The sequence below is a fragment of the Meriones unguiculatus genome, chromosome 17 (genome assembly GCF_030254825.1).
Source record: "Meriones unguiculatus strain TT.TT164.6M chromosome 17, Bangor_MerUng_6.1, whole genome shotgun sequence".
NCBI classification, from domain to species: domain Eukaryota; kingdom Metazoa; phylum Chordata; class Mammalia; order Rodentia; family Muridae; genus Meriones; species Meriones unguiculatus.
In genome coordinates, this window is record NC_083364.1 from 16657641 (window position 1) to 16677102 (window position 19462).

Genomic DNA, 19462 nt, shown 5'->3' on the forward strand with positions numbered 1-19462 from the left:
ACCTGGCCTCACAGCCCAGCTCCAACCGGGGGAGCAGAAACTCCAACACCCAAGGGCTGGTGCGAGCGATGGGGTGCTTCAGAGGTGGAGAGCACTGCGCGGCTGCCGTGGGGAAGCCAAGTTCCCCACACGCGCATGTGGGACCCCAAGCGACTCGCAGGGATCGGACACTCTCCTGGGGTGCACGTGTGCGTACCCAGAGAGCTGAGAGTGAAAAGTGAAGCAGTCACTGCAGGATCTAGCAATTCCGCTGTGGGAACAGCCCAAGAAGGATGAAAACTTGGGTCCACACAAAAACTTGTTCTGCATGGCAAAGGAAACAGGCTGAAAATAAGCTGTGGTCATACTGTCACCTTTCATCCCAGGGCTGGAGGGTTCAAGGTCATCTTGGTCTACAGAGTGGGACCCTCTCTCTCTCTAAAAAAAAAAAGCCTGGAGAGATGGCTTAGTGGTTAGAGCACCAGCTGCTCCCAGCACCAACATGGCAGCTCACAACTGTCTGTAACTCTGATTCCAGGGGATTTGTTGCCCTCATAAAAACATGCATGCAGGCAAAACACACTAAATGCACATGAACTTGAAACTTCTGCCTGCTTGTGGGACCCTTTTCCTGGTCCGGTTGCCTAGTCCAGCCTTGATGTGACGCTATGTGCCTGGTGTTTGGTTGATGTCCCTGAGGGGCCTGCTCTCTTCTGAGGGGAGGCAGAGCTGGGGTGGAACTGAGGGTGGGGGAGGGGAGATGTGAGGAGAAGCTGGGGAAGGGGAGGGAGGAGAAACTGCAGACAGATGTAATAGATGAAAGAATGGAAAAAAAGGGGGGAAAGCAACCTGCCTTTGTTTTTTTGTGGTATAAACAGAGATAACCTCATCTAGCTGACTGGAATTCCTGGAGCAAACACCTTCAGAGGCAGAAGTGGAGCACGTGGCTTTCTTCTAGGCAAGGGCCTTCTTGGGCTGTTCCCCCACTGTCTGGGAGCCCCTGCGAGATCCGGGCAGCACACACTGTGGAGGGAGGTCTGAGGCCACACCGGTCTGTCTGGTCTAACTCCTGATCCTCCTGCCGCCAGCAATGCAATTTTGGGATGAGAGCTGGTGCTCATCACCGTGCTGGGCATTCAGGGGTGGTGGGCTCAGAGCCCAGCCCCAGCAGTTCTTCAAAAAGGATCCTATTACCAAGTGTGCTGGCCGTGCAGCCTTTGATCCCAGCCCTGGGGGGAAAGAGGCCAGCCTGCTCTACATAGAGAGAGAGAAAAAGGAAGGAAGGGAGGGAGGAAAGAAAGAAAAAGAGAGAGAGAAAGAGAAAGAGAGAAAGAAAGAGAAAGAGAGAAAGAAAGAAAAAGAGAGAAAGAAAGAGAAAGAAAGAGAGAGAGAGAAAGAGAAAGAGAAAGAAAGAGGAAGAGAGAAAGAGAGAAAGAAAGAAAGAAAGAAAGAGAAAGAGAAAGAGAGAAAGAAAGAGAGAGAGAAAGAGAAAGAAAGAAGAAAGGAAGAAGGAAGAAGGGGAGGGGGTGACTCACGGGTTAAGAGCACTTTTTGTTCTTGCACAGAACCCAGCTTTAGTTCCCAGCACCCACATGGCAGCTCACAACCGTCCCTAACTCCAGTTCCAGAGGACCCTGTCGTCTTCTGGCCTGTTTAGACACCAGACACACACAGCACACAGACACTTACGCAGACCAAACACTCATACACACAAAAATGTGTATCAATAACACAAGTTTAAAAAGAAAGGCGTAACCCCGGGTGTGTGCTGGTCTAGCCTTCCAGACCTAAGCCCGAAGGAATACGGGTCTCAAAGGCAATGGGGAGGTGCGGAGTGGGAGGCCTGGGGACTAAAGAATGAAGGCAAAAGCCATAGCTGGCCTGGGAGGCCTTGCGTAAACGTAAGCCGATGACTTAAGCTGAGCAAGTTTACTGGGAACTAACAGGGCCTGCGGGGCAGTGGCGGCACACACCTTTGATCTCAGTGCTCCAAGGCAGGGGCAGGCGGATCTCTGTGGGTTTGAGGCCGGCCTGAGCTATGGAGTGAGTTCCAAGACAGCCAGGGCTACACAGAGAGACCCTGTCTCAAACAAACAACTAACTCACTCACTAATAAAAGAAACCCAGCATCCTATATGCTATTTGCAGGGGAAAGTGGTCAAGGTTGACCAAAGAGACAAAGAGCACAGGTCTCTGGAGCAGCTGCCCCAAGAGTGATAATCTCAGCCCTGTAGGGGAGAAAGCCAGCCTCCCAACTAAAACCTTAACTCTGGAGGCTCAGGCCCAACCCCAGGTTGGACCTTGCCACATGTGCCCCTAGTGTTCCCTTTGTCCTTCCGTTGGGGTCCATCACTTAGACATTAGTGAAGGGATAGTGACCCACAACCACGAAATTATTCTCTTCGTAACTGTGAGTTTGATACTGTTATGAACTGTAATGTAAGTATCTGTGTTTTCCAGTGCTCCTAGGAGACCCCTGTGAAAGGACTCATGGATCCCCTAAGGGGTTGTGACCCACAGGTTGGGGACTGCTGCCTTAGCACAACTTACTGTTAAACATAACAGAGACAGAAACTCCAAGGCTCTTTGGACAAAGGGGGAGATTTTACACTTTAAATCTTTTTTTTTTTTCAAAATTTATTATGTATACAATGCTGGTCTGCATGTACACCTGCACGCCAGAAGGGGGCACCAGATCTCATTACAGATGGTTGTGAGCCACCGTGTGGTTTCTGGGAATTGAACTCAGGACCTCTGGAAGAGCAGCAGGTGCTCTTAACCTCTGAGCCATCTCTCCAGCCCTACACATTAAATCTTTAACTGTAGTTTCAGTTGTCCGGACACAGACCAGGGTCCTCTGAGACACTGGGACTGAAGGAAAGAGCAGGACTGACTGGCCACAGGACTCAGTGGCCCAGCTCTGAACTCTAGGGCTTTGATATGGCGACAGGGCTAACAGCCACCTGAAGCTTGCTCTGGGTCCTGTTAGAGGACCCAGCAAGGCTGCTCAGCGCTGAGCAAGCGCCCCCTCAGTTACACTCCGGCTCACCAGGTCCTCCAGGGTGTCTGGGGTCCTCTCTGCGGGTGGCTGTGCTTCTGTTATTTCGGTGTTGGGACGTAAGGAGCCCGGGAGAAGGGGAGAAACCTGGTCTGAGAAAACAAAGAAAATTAGAGATGAAGGTCGGGGCTCAGGGGCTCGGGGTATGTGCAAAGCCAGGGGTCCACACCCAGCACCTGTAAACAGGCGTAGAGACACCTGCCAGCCCAGCACTTGGGAGGTGGGAGATCAGGAGTTCCAGGTCATCCTTGGCTACAGACTGAGTTCCAGCCTGGGCTACAGAGAGGCCTTGTCTTCAAAATAAGCAGTAAAAGCCTGGGCCCTGTCCTGGTCTTTCTGGGAGCTGGTGGCTTCCTGTGGTCGCCCCAGGACTCAAGTTTTGGTCACTTGGGAGAATGGGACTCTCAACACACAAAGCTGTCCCAGAGCCTGGGGCTGGGCTCCTGGGACTGGCCACCTTCAGCCCCGCCCCGTGGCTCTCTTTCTCAATCCTGCCTTTATTTTAGCAGACACTAAGCAGGAAGGGGGTGTGGCCGCCCTAAGCCTCTGAGCGCTGGTATTTATTTACAACTTCAGGCTAAGGCTCAGAGGCAAATCCTTACAGAGCTTGTCCTACTCTGGGTTGGGAGGAAACAGCTGACTTCCTGAGGCGGGAGGGGCCCTTGGGGTCGCTGAGAACCCTGCCCAACAAGATTGTGAAAGAATGGTTGGTGACAACCCACCGGTCCTCTTAGGCTCCTGGGCTCTGCCTGTCAGGAGGTGGCTCCTGGGCTCCCTCAGAGGGACCCAGCGCCTCCAGAGGGCTCCTGACAGATGGCCTCCTCGAGCGGTCAAAAAAACAGAGCCGATTTAAGGGCTGGCAGAGGCATCAGAGTCCAGGGAGGGGGTGGGACGGGCAGCTGACTGAGGAATTTCGTGAGTCACCCTCTGTGTGCAGCCCTGTGGGCCCTTTGTCCTCCCTGTGTGGAGGCACCTGTGTGGGACCTGGACAAGTGACTCCTTGTGTAGCCTTTATTCTCACGTAGGCCCTCAGGCCCTGGGGCTACTTGTGCAGGGACCTCTGAGGTCACATGATAACTGCTGTGTGGAAGCCATGCTGGACTGTCCTCCTTAATCTCTTGCCGCCTTGTTTTCTAAGACAGGGTTCACTGTGTAGCCCTGGCTGACCTTTGGAACTCTCTCCTAGACCAGGCTGGCCTCTCTGCCTCCAAGGGCTGGGTAAGGGTGTGGCCGGCACACTTCTCTCTGCCTTATTTTTGAGGCAGGGAATCCCTCACTGACCCCAAGCATTTGGCTGTCCCGATTTAGCCCCAGGGATCCTCCTGTCTCAGGTGCTGGGATTACACAAGTACCCATGTGTGCCTGTCACCTGCGGGCTGAAGTCTGAACACAGCCCTTTGTGTGTGCGGTCACTTTGTACCCGGTGCCACCTCCTTCCCACGACCCAGTCGTACAGCCTCCTCAGTATCTACAGGGATCAGGATCTGGCCTGCTGTCATAGACCTGGCATCCTAGTACCCAGGAGTCTAAGGCAGGGGGACTGCTGTGAGCCTCAAGCCGGCCTGAATGAGGGAAATCTGGGGCTTGGGCTGACAGCCCACACCTAGCAGGCTCCAGGCCCTGGGTTCCATCCTTACACTGCAAGGCACTGCACATCTGCCTCTCCAGCTTTTAGGAGGTGAAGGCAGGAGGATTAGGAGCTCAAGATTATCCTGCTTTTACAAAGTGAGTTGAGACAGGCCTGGGGTACATAAAACCAGCTCTAAAGGAGAGAAAAATAGTGAAATGGACATGTGTGTGGGCTGGAGAGAATAGCATACACCTGCCATCCCAGCACTCAGTAGCCTGAGGCTGGAAGAACAGGGGTTCAAGGTCATCCTCTGCTATACATCGTTCAAGGCTAGCCTGGGCTACATGAGATTCTGTCTCCAGGAGAAAAAGGAAGCTCCTGTGCTCAAAGGGGGTGATTAGGGGGATGACTTTGCCTAGTCTTCTATTCCCAGGGGTTCCCCTAGGCGCCCTGGCCCCCTGCCCAGCTGCAAGCAACCTCGCGGGTAACTAACTGTCCGCAATACTCCAACGCGCACTCCGCGCGGACGCGGCTCCCGTTTCTCCGACCGCCCCACCACTGAGCATGCGCAGTTGCTGACAACAACAAACCCGCAAGCCCAGCCCCGCCCACGCCACCCCCCTCATTCCGTCTTCCCATTGGCTGCAGGGGCCTCGCGTCTTCAGCGCAGGCGCACCCGACCAATAAGAGACGTCAGTGGGCGTGGCCAAGGGCGGGCAAGCCACACTCGGCCTCGTGCGTCCATTGGTCGGCTGCGTGAGGGGAGGAGCCGCTGGCTCCGGCCGCCGAGATGAGCTGGGGCCGTCTGAGCCGCTTACTGAAGCCGGCACTGCTGTGCGGGGCTCTGGCTACGCCTGGGCTGGCAGTCACCATGGTGGGCGCCCTGGGGACGCGGGGGATTGCGGTCGTGGCCGCGGCCGGGGCGGGGGCGGGCTCGGGGGCCGGATCCCTCGTCCAGGGTGGAGATCGGGGGTCGTGGGGTCGGTTGGCTGGAGTGGGGGGCGCCCGGGTGGCACCCCCGAGGCCGCACAGAGCCAGGCCTCGGCGGGGGAAGGTCCCCGAGGGCGTGAACCGGTGTCGGGGTCACCATGGCGGGCTCTGACCTGGTCACGCGCCCCGTCCGCCGCGGTGCGTCATAGTCGGCGGCGCCTTGGCTACCGGCTCTTTGTCCCCGCGCCGCGCTCGAGACGCGCAGAGGGGCGGCCATGGGCCGCGCGGCCGCCGGGACCCCGGGACGCTGCAGGCAGCGTAGCCGGTCCCGGGGAGGCCGCCGATGGCGTCGACGCCGGCGCCGCAGTCCCCGGAGGCGCCGGCGCCCTCGGAGGAGGAGGAGAACTCGCTCGCGCCGCCGCCGTAGGGCGCGCGCCCGCCGGATGAGACCGGGGCCCGAGCCGTCGGGCCCTTCTCCGGCCGCGCTGCGGCAGGCCCCGGACTGCAGCAGCTGCGCCGACCTCCTGGGCTCGGTGTGCGTCCGGGGACACCCTGCCTCCTCCCCCGGGAGAGTCTTCATGGGGCCGCAGCCTACCTGAGAGGGGCGCGTGTGGGGACCGAGGAGCCTGCCCTCCCCGCCCGGTGCCCCAGGGCTTGCCCTTATTTTATTTTTTTGACCGCCCTGGGGGAACGGAGGTGGGACACTCAGTTTTCCTCTTTTCACAGTGCGCATCCCGCGATGATTGGCGCTGTGCGCGCTCCATGCACGAATTCGCAGCCAAGGACATCGACGGGCACATGATTTGCCTGGATAAGTACAGGTGGGTGCCTGGACAGGAGGGTGGTGCAGGGCCAGTCTGAAGACGGGGCTCTCCTGACGGCCGCCTCATTTCCACCCTTTTTTTTTTTTCTCTCCCAGGGGTTTCGTGTGCATCGTCACCAACGTAGCCTCACAATGAGGCAAAACCGACGTAAACTACACTCAGCTAGTTGATCTGCATGCCCGATATGCTGAGTGTGGTTTACGAATCCTGGCCTTCCCTTGCAACCAGTTCGGGAGGCAGGTGCGTGGCTGTCCCCAGTCAGCGGCCCCCTGCCCCGCCCCCACGAGGGCCCGGGTCGGTGTTTGTGTGTCTGTGTGTCTGCATGTCTGCATGCAGGGTCGCAAACCTTCCAAGTGACTCTGTTGCTTCCCGCAGGAGCCAGGGAATAATCAGGAAATCAAGGAGTTTGCGGCCGGCTACAACGTCAAGTTTGACATGTACAGCAAGATCTGTGTGAATGGGGACGATGCCCACCCACTGTGGAAATGGATGAAAGTCCAGCCCAAGGGCAGGGGCATGCTGGGAAAGTGAGTGGCCCTGGCGGCGTGGGCAGATGGCCAGATGGCTCTGGACCAGGGTGGGAGTAGGTGACAGCTTCTTAGTTTTGGGTGTGTTATGGGGGGGGGGAGGAGGTTTTCTGGCCTGGAACTCACAGGTCTTCCTGCCTTGCCTCCAAAGTGCTGGGATTGAAGGCGTGAACCTCCTGACCCTGCCTCAAAGATTTGTTTCTGTTTCATGTGTTTGGTTGAAATATGAGAACCACCTGGGTGCATTGTCAGCCGAGGCCAGAAGGGGTTGACTCCCCCCGAGCTGGAGTTAGAGGGGGCTAGGCACTGAACTTTTGTGTTCTCTATAAGAACAGCCAGTGCTTTTATCAGTGCTCTTAATCATTGATCACCGTCCTCCCCCCCCGAAACTTTCCTTTTGTGTATGGGTGTTGTGTCTGCATGTCTGTCCGTGTCGTACATGCATGTCTCTGAGTCCCTGGAATTGGAGTTAGAGACTTGGGTAGGCCAGCATGCCCTGTGGGCGCTGGCAGTGCCAGCCACACCACCCTGTTCTCCGGAAGACCGGTGCGTTCTCTTAACCGCTGAGTGAGGCAGCCCACCACCCCCGTTCCTCTGGAGCAGGGTTCACTCTGTAGCCCTGGCTGGCAGGGAATTCAGATCCACCTGCCTCTGCCTCCTGGGTGCTGGGATTAAAGCTGGGCACCACCATGCCCTGGTGCCACTTCTAAGCCCTCTCTCCCCATCTCTTACAGCGCCATCAAATGGAACTTTACCAAGGTAAGAGTGGCTGGGGTTTCCGTGTGTGTGTGTGTGTGTGTGTGTGTGTGAGCGTGTGGGTGTGGCCCGCTCCCCTGCACCCTGTCAACATGTCTGCTCTGCCCCAGTTTCTCATTGATAAGAATGGCTGCGTGGTGAAGCGCTATGGCCCCATGGAAGAGCCCCAGGTAAGCCCCTTTGCCGAGGAGGGCTGGGTGAGCGAGCCAGGCCGGGGCCGCCTGACCGTGTCATCTCCCCACAGGTAATAGAGAAGGACCTGCCGTGCTATCTCTAGCCCTACAAGTGTGTGCCCCGGCCGAGCCCCCTGCCCTGTGACCCCTGGAGCCTTCCACCCCCCGGCACTCATGACGGGCTGCCTGCAAACCAGCTTGCTGGTGGGGCAACCCTGAGGACCTGGCGTGCATCCCCGCCGGAGGAAGGTCCAGAGGCCTGTGGCACCGGCTCGAGCTTCAGCTTGGCTGCCTTGTGGGAATAAAATGTAGAAATGTGCGTGTGTGTCCGTGGGTCAGGAATTAAGCGCACCGAGGATTGAGCAGTTCCTGTGCCCTGGGACTCTGGGTGCCAATCTGAGTCAGCTGATCAAAAGTCCCTACTGACCCCGAGGCTCCCAGGCCCGCTGGAAGGACTGCCTGCAGTGGGTGTGGCTGAGCTGGGGCAGGCCGGGAGGGAGGGGCCAGTGGGTCCCCTGAACTACTGGCCCGGGGCCTCTTCACTCCCTGTGGGGTGTGAGCTTTGGACTCCCAGGCGGAAGTGACCCTAGGACTGTGCAGAAGTACCAGCAGATGGCCCCCTGCCTCCAATGACTCCCTGGAGGTCTGCAAAGCCGGACCCGTGATCCTCACCCCAACCGACTGCAGCTGCCACTGGTCTGGGATTAATTCCACCCCCCAGCATGTCCCAACCAGCACACCTGTGGCAGGTTTGCTGCGTGGCCCTGTCACCTGTGTCCGTTCTTAAGTGGGCAGCAGCCACTGCTCTGTGACCCTCAGGTCCCCTCTCCCACTGGCCTTAACACACTGGGAAGTAGGCAAAAGGCGGTATATTTTAAAAAAGATCTTTACATATATACATCAGTTCATTATAAATACATAGAAACCAGGGCCCGCCGGCTGCCCACATTCTGGGGCTGGGGAGGGGCGGTTGACAATAATTTAGGGAGCAGGGGATTGCATATATTAACGGGGTCTGCCCCGTGGAGCCCCCGTAGACGGCGGAGCCTGAGCACCGGGTTTCCTGAGTTACCAGCTCTCTGGGACCCCCAAGCCCCACAGCGTCCAGGCTGGGAGCCGCTGGAGCGGGGGAGGCCCGGAGGCCCCACTCCGCGCTGGCTTGGAAGGCACTGCGGCCTGGCACCCTCAGTAGTCGTGGGAACCGTCTGCTTGCAGAGGAGCCGGTGGGCCTCCCTGCCCGGGACAGTTGTGATGCAGGGTCCAGGGCGGCGGCCTATGAGTTTGGGAAGGGCGGACTGAACTGGATGACGCTCTGGCGCTCGGTGGCCCCGCCGCTCACGCCCACCAGGGGGGCAGGGCTCTGAGGGGGCACGGCGCGCAGAGAGCGGAGCATGTCCTCCAACACCTCCCTGAAGTTGATGTCGCAGCCCTGGTGTGCCAGCTCCGCGGGGTTGGTGGCGGGATCCCTCGCGCCCAGCATCAGAGAGCTGGGGTCTGGGGGCGGCAGCGAAGGGAAGGTGAAGCGTGGAGGCGGCGGGAAAGCCTCGGCCGGGGGGCTGTAGGTCAAGTCCAGCACCTCAGCAGGACCGCAGGGGAGCGCGAGCGCGCGTGGAGTGGGTGGGCGTGCGGACAGACCGTGAGTGCTGCGGCGCTTCACCTCGGCCTCCATCAGCTGCAGCTCCTGCAGGACGCGGGGGACGCAGCCCTCGGGGATCTTGATGCCTGTGGCGGCGCGGGCACGCGGTCAGGGCCTACCTGGGACCCCTGTCTCCGGGGACACGCACCCGCCGCCCCACTCACCCACTTGCTTCTTCTTGTCCTTGGTCTTGAGACGCACGATCTGCAGGTAGCTGCTGCTGCTGACATCCGCCATGACGGCGGCGATGCGGCCCCACACGCGCAGCAGCGCCCCGCACAGCATGTAGTGGTGGCGGAGGCGCAGGCCCTGGGAGCAGGCCTTGCCCTCCTGTGCCAGTCGGCAGCGCTGGTTCCTGTACCGGGGGGCCGAGCGCTGGTCAGCTCGCAGCGGCAGCGCGCGCTCGGCTTTCCCAGCCCACAGGGCCCTGCGAGGCTGGGCGCCCGGCCCCGCCCTCTCCTGTGGCTTCCCGCCCGGGCCTCACCAGGTGCTGTGGCTGCAGTGCTCCAGCGAGAGGGCATAGCTGCTCTCCCAGGGCTCCCTGGCCTCTTCCGCGGTGACCTGGGGACGCAGGCCCGGGAGTCAACAGGGGAAACAGGCTCAGGAGCTCCCCTCGCGTTCCCAGCCGCCATAAGAGGGTAGGTCCTTCCCTACCCGGTGGAACTTCCGGCACAGACTGTCCAGGGTCTCCAGCTGGCTCTGGCGGCCGATGTTCGGCTTGTACACGGTGAAATACTCGCCGCGATTCTGTTCTGCCAGGAGGCAGCTCGTCTTGCTCCCTCGTACCTAGGATCCAGAGTGGTGAGGCCTATGGCCAGCAGGGTCGCTGGGGAGGTGGCTGGCAGAGCACCCATCAGGAGTGGTCCACTCACCTTGTAGGAGAGGTAGAAGCCGTCATACGGGCCCTTGAGCTCCAGCGACCTGTCCAATGCGTCTTCCCACTTCATACCGCGGTCTACACTGATCTGTGTGGGAAGTGGGCTGTTAGCAGGTTTGGGTGCTGGAGCCAGGGCTTGGGCTGGGTGGTCCTCTGCTCACCTTGTAGAAGACCACCTGCCCATCCTGTGGGTGCCCCGGTGCCAGGAACACCTGCTGGCTTTCTTCATGGATCTCGTTGATGCCAGGGGCCAGGTCTGAGGAGAGGGTAGGAGGTCAGGGGTCAGGCTGATGGAGCTGATTCTCTTATATTTCCCATCAGCAGGCCCCAAAAGCCTGGAGGCCAGATGTCCTGTGGGTAGGCGTCTGGTAACCTCCAGGCCGGGTACTCGGCATCCTGTGCCCGGCTAACCAGAGAACTGTCTGTTGGTGAGGACGGGTCTGTCTTTTTGTGTCCCTGCCTGTGTGCCCACAGTGTGTGCTGTGCCGAGGTGGCCAGAAGACACCGTGGGACCCACTGGGGCGTAGCTGCAGGCTTGTGTCCTGGGAGACTTGAGCCCGCCCTCTGGAAGAGCAGCGACCTCACTGCTGCTCTCCCTCCGGCCTGTTTGGTCTGCTTTGAGGCAGGCTCTCAGGTAGCTACTTTAGTGCAGCGGGTGAGCCCGAACTCATCCTTCTGCCTCTGTGAGCGTTAGGCTGACAGGCGGGTGCCAGCACACCTAGAAACGACCATCTCTCTTCAGGGTCCACAACCTTAGCCCAGGCTGCAGCAGACACTAGGTTCAGTGAGCGCCAGCATGGAGCTGGCTCTCAGAGCAGCCCGACACAGAAACATAAGCTTCCCTCCGGGCGGGGTGGCACACGCCTGTAATCCAACAGGGACAGTCGGATCTCTGTCAGCTCCAGGCCAGCCAGGGCTACACAGAGAAACCCTGTCTCAGAAAATCACAAGTTAAAAAATAAAAACAAAACCCCAAACAAGCCCACAGGTAGCCTCCTGGAAGCACTGAGGTTGTAGCCTCCTGGAAGCACTGAGGTCGTGTTGCTTCTCTTGGTCGGCTGGCTGGTTTTGTAACCGCAGTTTGAGCCCTTCTGCGGCTGCCCAGCGCCAGCAGGTTCGCCTCTCTGGGCCTCCTCGGCAGCCACTCAGCGGTCACTTCCCACAGAGGCCGCACTGGCCCCTGGGCCCCACGTCTGGCGCTCACCCAGGATGCCCATGTCGTATCTGCCCTCCTTCTTGTCTATCTCGATGAGGTGGTCGAAGGTGTCAGAGAAATACTGGAACAGGGCGTTCTGCTTGTGGACCTCCAGCCCAAGGATGCGATTCAGGAACTTGGTGATGGAACAGTCTGCAGGTGGATGGAGCTGGGTCTCAGGCCAGCGTCCTCACCCTCCCAGCCGCTACCTTCCTCGCAGTTGCGGGACTCACCCTTTTCCACATCTAGGCAGCCGGTGCGTGACTCCCGGACGCCGATGCCCACAGACAGCAGCCCCTGCTTCATGTCTGCGGGGGAAGACCTAACGCTGACCTCGGATCCCAGGGCGCCCTCTCCTAGAACCCCACCCTCACCCAGGCCCCAAATCCTGACAGAACCAGCCCCCAGAATACTCCCCACGCCTCCCTGACCCAGGAGCCCAGGCTCACCACGGAAGAAGGCGGCATCCCCTCCAGGGTAGCCCTGGGGCAGGGGCACCCGGTTGTCCGTGTGGCCCAGGATCGTGGCAAGGACACGGCTGAGTGCACGGGCGCCGTACTGTGGGGCAGATGGGGTGAGTGAGGCCGGGGCAGGGGGCGGCCTCCCCGGGGCTGCCCACCCTCTACCTACCTTGTTCTCGAAGTTGTACTTGCTCAGGTCTCGGGACTCGGTGGCTCGGCGATCTCCGTGGGTCAGGGCACCCTGTTAGGGTGGCCCAGGACAATCTGTGATTCAGATTCCAGCATCCCCTCGGCCTGCCCCAGTCCCGCCCAGCATGGCTCCCCCCCCCGACTCCCTCACCTGCCCCCCCCTTGCCCTGCTCACCAGGCTCTCCAGCCGCTTGGCCACAATGGAGGCGAACCTGCGCTCCCCTGCCAGCTCGGAGATGAGGAAGACGTACTCGGGTGCTGAGACTTGGTTGGACCTGTGGGTGCGGCCTAGGGACAAAAAGGCTCTAAGAGACTGGGGCAGGTTCCGGGGAAGGGCAGCCGGGGCAGGGCCAGGGCCTCACCAAACTGCTGAATGGCCCGGTCTGCGCTCCAAGGCAGCTCCAGCGTCATGTGTACGCGGCGCCGCTGGTTCTGGACACGCCGATCGGCTTGGAGGGAGACACCAGAGCTGGAAGCCTCAGAGATGATGGCCACGAGCTGGAGGTGGGGGAGATGTCAGGGTAGTGGGGCGCCCTCCTCTCGGCTCGGCAACAGGAGCACGCACGGCCCCCACCCGGCAGCCATTCACTTGCGTAGGGGCTCGCCCTGGCCCTGGCCCCACCTTCTCGCCACTCATGAAGCGCTGCTTCTCCTTGAGGTTCACGTGGTCGATGGACAGGCCCTGTTCTGCTCTGGACTCAAAGACCACTGACCCGTCCGGCCTGGATACCACACGGCCTTTCCTGCCGGTCATCTGGTTGAGAGGGGAGGAAGCAGGTCCCGACAGGGTCAGTGTGGTGGCCCCGGGGGCCCAGTGCACCATGGCCCTGTCTGAGGTACAAGGTGGCTCTGCTGGGACCCTGTGCAGGGAGCTGGTTTCCAATGTGGCCTCCGCAGCCATGAGGACTCCTGACACTACCAAAGTCTTTCCTTCCTTTCTGTTTAGAAAATACTTTTTATTTTCTGTGTAAGTGTGTCTGAGCGTGCGGCACAGTGCTGGTGCCTCAGGTCTGCCTGGAAGAGCAAGAAGTGTGCTTATCTGCTGAGCTTTGTTTCCAGCCCTTCCCCTTTTTGAGACTGGCGCTCATGTAGCCCAGGCTGGCCAGTGGGGGTGGGTAAGGGACAGGTGCTCAGGACCCTATGCAGCCAGGCTGTACCCGTCCCTAGGGGCTGACCCACAGGGCCCTCGGAGCTGTCTAGGGGCCCAGGCTCACCTCAGCCACACACTCAGGGCCCCCGAGCTGGTGGATGAGCTGGTCCAGCGTGTTCACCGGCAGCTCTCGGCCGAGCGCGCGCACCTTAGCCAGCAGGCCCTGCTTCAGCCTTTCCACCCGGTCCAGGACCCCAGGGCCCTGCAGCTCTCTCTGAAGGGGGTACACGGGACCTGGGAGTGAGGAAAAGGGTCAGTGAAGTGGCCTCTCGAGGATGAAGGGAGTCACAGCAGAGGAATGGAGGCCCCTGGGTACAACAGGCCCCACTCTGCTGTGTTTAATAGCATGGTCTTGACCTTGGGTGTGAGACTCAGTTTCCCCATCCGTAACACGGATACATGGTGGGGAGAGGGCCTCACGTGGCTGTGTGGGCTACCTGGAGTCTGGCTGGATGACAGGCGCTCACCTCGGTCATCTATGGGGAGCGTTGGGGCATCCACAATGACGACATCATCATCTACCAGGGACTCTGGGGACGAATTGAAGTCGCTCTCTAGGCCAGCATCCGAGTCGGTGCTGCTGCCGTCACTGATGCGGATAACTCCTGCTGGCTCCAGTGCCAGTCTGGGAGCCTTGGCGCTGCGACCCCGAGGCCGCCCTGCAGGGAAGTCACGGGTCAGCTTGTGGGGGTTGTTGCGGCTGCGGAAGCAGGTGAGGCTGGGGTTAGGGCTGAGGGTGAGAGGCACTGAGGCTGGCAGGGGGTTACCCTCGGGTGAGGAGGGACCCGGGGACTGTGTGGGACCAGGCCGGCTTCTTGCCGTTCTGGTGTGTTCTGTACTTCCGCCAGCCCTACTTCTGAGGGTGAGGGGAACTGGAGTACCGTGTCTCCACCCTCAGCCATAGGCTCCATGCCTGGACCCCAGCGGTAGGAAAGAGGAAGTCAGAGCCTCAAGGTCCAGGGTCCTCATGTAACAGTCTGACAGATGTGGGGAGGGTGAGAGGTCCTGTGTGTGTTTGGGGGACTATGGAGTGCAGGTGCCCTGTGCTGTCCTTCGTGCCTGGCTGTGTCTGTAGGTGAATCTTTGGGTTCTCTGGGCCTGGCTTTGGAAGGCAGGAGGCTACACGCCTACCTAGAGCCCTCGGGCACAGGACAGTCCTTAAGTCAGCATACGCGGCTGAGAAGCAGGGCCTGTACAGCACCTGCCAAGAGTGGGGCTGCAGCTGGGATCTGCCGTGTCACTGGGGTCCCCAGGGCCTCGGCTAGTGGGGGCTGGTCCCCAGGTGGTCTGAGGCTGGAGCCTGCTGGGATCTTGGCCCAGGCCTTTGCTTGTCTGAACACCCTGAAGGGACGTGGCCAGTGCCACACACTTTCGCTGTCCGTGGTGTTCACGTGCAGGCCACTAGAGTGGGGACAGGCTCCAGGTAGCTCTGGAGCAGGGGTGCGAAGTAGAGAGCACAAAGCAGGGGAGGAGCTGGGGGGCTTACGTTTCCTCTTCCTTCCTGCCCGGTCACGGTCACGCCTCCTCCTGGTGGAAGGGAAGTGCTTCTGAATCAGGGACAGGAAGACGCCTCTGCAAGGGAGAAGGAAGAGGGCTCAGCAAAAGGGTGGCCCGTGGCCATGCAGCTCAGGGAGGGGGTGGCGGGCAGGACCCAATGGCTCCCAGGCTGGGGACTCTGGCAGGACAAGGCGGGAAGGAGCCTCACTGGGGCGCACTGGGGTGGCTCTTGAGAGGGACTTGAGGCCTGGGGGGCCACAATGCCAGGCCTGAGGGCCCCATGGCGCTGTGCTGAAACGGCACCACCCCATGTATGGGCAATGATCCAAAGTCTCCTTTTGAGACCCCAGAATGTGCCCTCCAGACCCAGGGGTCGCCCACAGGACTCCCATCTGGTCCTGCCCTGGCGGCTTTTCCCCAGGTGCGGAGGGGCAAGGTGAGGCCCCAGGGAGCTGCACGGCAGGGGCTGCCCCCAGCGTGTTCTGTGCCCCGTCCCTCATCACCCTGTCCCAGTGCCCCACCCCCTCCCCAGCACTCACTCTGCTGCGGAGACGAAGCAGTGCAGCTGCCCCTCGTTCTCGGCCAGCACCTCTCGGGTCCGCGCCTCACCTGTGGACTGCAGCCCGATGACCACGCACTGCAGGGAAGCGGCGTCTGAGCCAGGCTCCGGGGTGACTGTCCCATCCTGCCCATGTACCCCAGAGACCCTGCTCGGTCCCCGGGCAGCGGCGGCGGCCATCCCCCAAATCTGAGGGGAGGCGGCAGGGGTCAGCGGCCCCTCACCTTGTCACGGCTCAGCTCCAGCTGGGCCAGCTCCACTAGCCGGTGCACCTTGGCTGCAATGCACAGGTACTTGAAGAAGCGCTGGTGTGCCGACCAGAACTGACCCCATAGGGACTTGCGAGACTCCAGGCCGATCCAGTCGGCTGCCTGCTGGAACACGCTCAGCGCCTCGGCCCACTGCAAGAGCAAGGCCTGTGCTGAGCCGGCCAGCCTGTCTTTGGCAGCAGCAGAGGCGGTGGGGGGGAGGATGCACAGGGCAGGATGAACACGGTCAAAACACACTACACATGCAAAGCCGTCAAAGAACTGCTCAAAAAGGGGTGTGTGTGTGAGGAGGGCTGTTTTTCTTGTTATTTGATTAAGAGTCTCATGTAGCCTAGGCTGGCCTTGAACCCTTTGCTTCAGCCTCCTGGGCACTGATAGGTGGATGCTGGATGTCTGACAAAGCACCTCCCTCTTCTGGGGAGGGGCTCCCGAGAGGGCGTGCATCATCTCTCCCAGGCTGGACATGTAGCCAACAACGCCCTTCAATTTCTGACCCTCCTGCCTCCGCCTCCCAAGTGCTGGGATGGCAAGCATGCACCCCACTCCCAGTTTCAACGTTTCCACAGGGCAGCGGGACTCAAGGGATTGTGGGCACAGGTCTCTCTGTGGGGCGTCCTGGGCTCTGCAAGGCTCTGAGCCGTGTCCCTGGCCTCTCTACAGTCCTTGCCAGGAGCTCCCCGTCAGGAGAGCCATGCCTGTCCTCTGACATGCTCTAGGGTCCTCTGGGGACAGTTTGTCCTGGGTGAGGCTGGCTGGGCCTGAAGGACAAAGAATGCTCCTTGGAGGCCTCAGGCCAGGCACTCCGGTGTCCCTGCAGTCCTGGAGGGCTGCTCATCACAGCATGGCTCTGCCAGGACCATGCATTGTGGCCTTTTTTGTAATTTTAAAAATATTTTTTTATTTGATGTGCACTGGTGTTTTGCCTGTCTGTCTGTGTGAGGGTATCGGATCCCCGGAACTGGAGCTACAGCTGGCTGTGAGCTGCCAGTGGGTGCTGGGCATTGATCCCGGGTCCTCTGGAAGAGCAGCCCGTGCTCTCACCTGCTGACCCCCCTCTCCAACCCCCGTTTGGAGACAGAGGTTTCCATGTAGCTCAGGCTGGCCCACGGCCCCTGAAGGCCTGGGTGGCAGCAGTGGGTCATCATCCAGTTTGTTCTTTCCTGTTTTGTGCTGTGGGACCCAAACCCAGGGCTCTGCACACACTAGACAAGCTGGGGGCAACGTCATTTAGTACTTGGGAGGTCAGCGTGGGCCAGGGTCAAGGGCCTACTGCTGAGCCAGTGTGGACCCTGTCCATACATCCATACAGGGCCACAGCCGCCTGGAGGCTGGACATGGTCACTGGCTCCAGGTCACCATCTAGGGCGACATGCCTGGGAGTCCTAGCAAGTGGGGGTGGGACTGCTAGTGTCACAGGTGTGAATCCTCCATGCAGAAACCAGGTGAGTTACAGTGCGTTAAGATAATCTCGGCCAGAAGTGCTGGTGCACACCTTTAATCCCAGCGCTCAGGGAGGCAGAGGCAGGTGGACTGCGGTGAGTTGGAAGGCCAGCCTGAGCTAGAGAGTAAGTCCAAGACAGACAGGGCTACTCAGAGAAACCCTGTCTCAACCAAAAAAAAAAAAAAAAAAAAAAAAAAAAAAAAATCTCAAAAATAAAAGTGATGAAGGATGAAGAGCTGCTCTTCCAGAGGACCCAGGTTCAATTCCCAGCACCCACACAGCAGCTCACAAATGTTTGCAACTCTAGTTCCAGGAGATCTGACCTCTCACAGAGACATACATACAGGCAAAAACCCCACCAATGCCTAAAAATAAGAATAAGTAAATCGTTTTGCTTTGTTTTGTTTTTTTCAAAAGTAGCCAGGAGGTAATGACACACACCTTTAGTCCCGGCAGACAGATCTCTATAAGTTCAAGGCCAGCCTGGTCTACAGAGTGAGTTCCAGAACAGACACAGAAACAGAGAAATCCTGCCTTAAAAAACCAAAAAGAATAGAAAAGAAAACACACACACATACACACACACACACACACACAAAGTAAAAGTGGAAAAAAACACGAAGAATTGCCTCAGGCGGATGGATGCTCCTGCCTGAGCCCGGGAATCATCTGCTCCCTGCCATAGAGCGCACACAGTGTGACACAGATGAGGAGGAAAATCAGGGTTCCTGCAGACAGTCACCCCAACTTACCAGCCGGGCGGCCCGGTTGTAGACCTGCTCGAAGGCGGGGGACAGTGGGATCTCCTCAATGCGGAACGTCACCCCCGAGAAGCTGAGCTGGCGTGCGATGTACATGCCGCTGACCTTCATGTCCATGGCCACAAGCTCCATGGCGCCCACTCCCCTGCAGACAGACAGGGCCTTTGAGCACTGTGTCCCACTAGGGTACAGGATGCAAAGAGCAGGAGGTGAACTTCTGCACAGGCCTGGGCTGTGAGGGTGAAGGCTGCGCCTGGCCTGGGGAAGATTTGTGTGGCTAGAGAACAGTGCAGCAGAGAGACCGTGAGAGGGGAGGGGCTCATCTGACTGAGGGGACAGGTGGTGCTGGGGAGAAACCGGCCCTCTGGATGTCTGGTGGGGAGCCCCCCCCAGGCAGCGTGGGGCTCACCTCTTCTCAATGGCATGCAGGAACTCCTCGAAGGTCCGGAAGGGTGTGCCCTCACCCCAGATGCCCAGGCGGCTCATGTAGATCATGTTGCGAGGTTCAGAGGCACCTGGTGGTTGGAAGCGGGGGCCTGAGGCCGGCAACTCAAGACACAGCTGGGAAGTGGCCCGGGTCATGTGGAGGCTGAGTGGGGTACAGGGTCATAGGCCCAGGAGGCCTGGGGGCCAAGGGAGGGGAACTGAGGCTCTGGGGAACATGTCCAGGGCACCCGCAAGCTCAGCCAGAGGCTCTCAGCAGAGGAGAGGCTGGCTTAGAGACAGCAAGCTCCACGTTTGCCCCAGGGGCCAAGCAGAAACAAGGCACAGGTCCAAACTCCGTGCACGGCTGGCAGCTCAGGCCCCACTGCTGTCCCTCCTGTGTAGGTGACAGCACTAACAGGCCACACAGGTGACGGGGTCGCCCACCCTGGTCGGCTGCTGTCCCATGTCCCACCTGTGGCGCTGGCGTACACGACCCTGGCCTGGGGCAGCTTGCTCTGTAGGTCCAGCACAGCCTTGCCCATCTTGGTGGAGCTGGCGTTCTTGGCCTTGTGGCACTCATCAAACACAATCTGGGGTACGCTGGGTTAAGGAATGTTCCACAAGGACGGAAGCTGTCCCTAGTCAAATATCCCACTCCTCCGCAGAGGGGACTGCAGAGCGTGGGCATGGGGGCTGTATCTGTCAACTGGGAGGATGTGGGAGCTTGGGATCTGGGACCCTCAATAGCTGGTAGGTGTTAGAAAGGTGCTGGGGGTGGGGCATGGGGGCTCAGTGGCAGGTGTGCTTGCTTAGCAGGCATGAAGCTCTGGGCTTCATCCTCAGGCCTAGTGCCTGCCTGCTATAGCTGAGAGACCCTGTCTAAATTAAGAAAAAGAAAAAGTAAGGAGCTGGGTGCGGTGGCGCATGTCTGTAATCCCAGGACTCAGGGAGGCAGAGGCAGGCGGATCTGTGAGTTCAAGGCCAGCGTGGTGTACAAAGTGAATCTAGGATAGCCAAGACTAAACTGAGAAACCCTGTCTCAAAAAAAAAAAAAAAAAAAAAAAAAAACACAACAAAAAAGGCACTAAGTGGAGGCGTCAACTTAGACTACATGGAAAGACTATCTCAAGACCAACAGGAGAAAGACAGCAAGAAAACACTGGCTAGGGTCTCTCCCCACAGCA

At 59.3% G+C, this 19462-nt stretch overlaps 2 protein-coding genes across 7 annotated transcripts in view; one reads left to right on the forward strand and one right to left on the reverse strand.

Moving 5' to 3' along the window:
- Positions 1–5322: 5322 nt before the first annotated feature.
- On the forward strand, positions 5323–8136 carry Gpx4 (glutathione peroxidase 4). Of its 2 annotated transcripts, none has more exons than XM_021641900.2 (7): positions 5323–5481; positions 6264–6358; positions 6457–6601; positions 6737–6888; positions 7623–7647; positions 7755–7814; positions 7889–8136. In XM_021641900.2, exons 1-7 carry the CDS (start codon positions 5398–5400, stop codon positions 7919–7921), a joined length of 594 nt encoding a protein of 197 aa, XP_021497575.1. In that variant the 5' UTR covers positions 5323–5397; the 3' UTR covers positions 7922–8136. The 2 variants fall into 2 exon arrangements, with proteins under 2 accessions (XP_021497575.1, XP_060227084.1); XM_060371101.1 differs by lacking the exon at positions 5323–5481 and adding an exon at positions 5798–6070.
- Positions 8137–8671: 535 nt separating this feature from the next.
- Sbno2 (strawberry notch homolog 2) overlaps positions 8672–19462 on the reverse strand; it is a 45639-nt gene continuing 34848 nt past the window's right edge. For all 5 annotated transcript variants that reach the window (XM_021641815.2, XM_021641816.2, XM_021641818.2 and 2 more), the window contains 21 exons: positions 18751–18868; positions 18262–18367; positions 17844–17997; positions 15606–15782; positions 15362–15459; positions 14812–14897; positions 13793–13984; positions 13390–13559; positions 12798–12929; positions 12538–12673; positions 12351–12463; positions 12156–12227; positions 11975–12083; positions 11759–11833; positions 11535–11678; positions 10492–10586; positions 10326–10418; positions 10108–10239; positions 9938–10014; positions 9618–9808; positions 8672–9539 (listed from right to left, as the gene is read on the reverse strand). In XM_021641815.2, coding sequence (XP_021497490.1) covers positions 9091–9539; positions 9618–9808; positions 9938–10014; positions 10108–10239; positions 10326–10418; positions 10492–10586; positions 11535–11678; positions 11759–11833; positions 11975–12083; positions 12156–12227; positions 12351–12463; positions 12538–12673; positions 12798–12929; positions 13390–13559; positions 13793–13984; positions 14812–14897; positions 15362–15459; positions 15606–15782; positions 17844–17997; positions 18262–18367; positions 18751–18868 — 2919 coding nt within the window. In that variant the 3' untranslated portion in view covers positions 8672–9090. The remainder of the gene's footprint in view (positions 9540–9617; positions 9809–9937; positions 10015–10107; positions 10240–10325; positions 10419–10491; positions 10587–11534; positions 11679–11758; positions 11834–11974; positions 12084–12155; positions 12228–12350; positions 12464–12537; positions 12674–12797; positions 12930–13389; positions 13560–13792; positions 13985–14811; positions 14898–15361; positions 15460–15605; positions 15783–17843; positions 17998–18261; positions 18368–18750; positions 18869–19462) is intronic.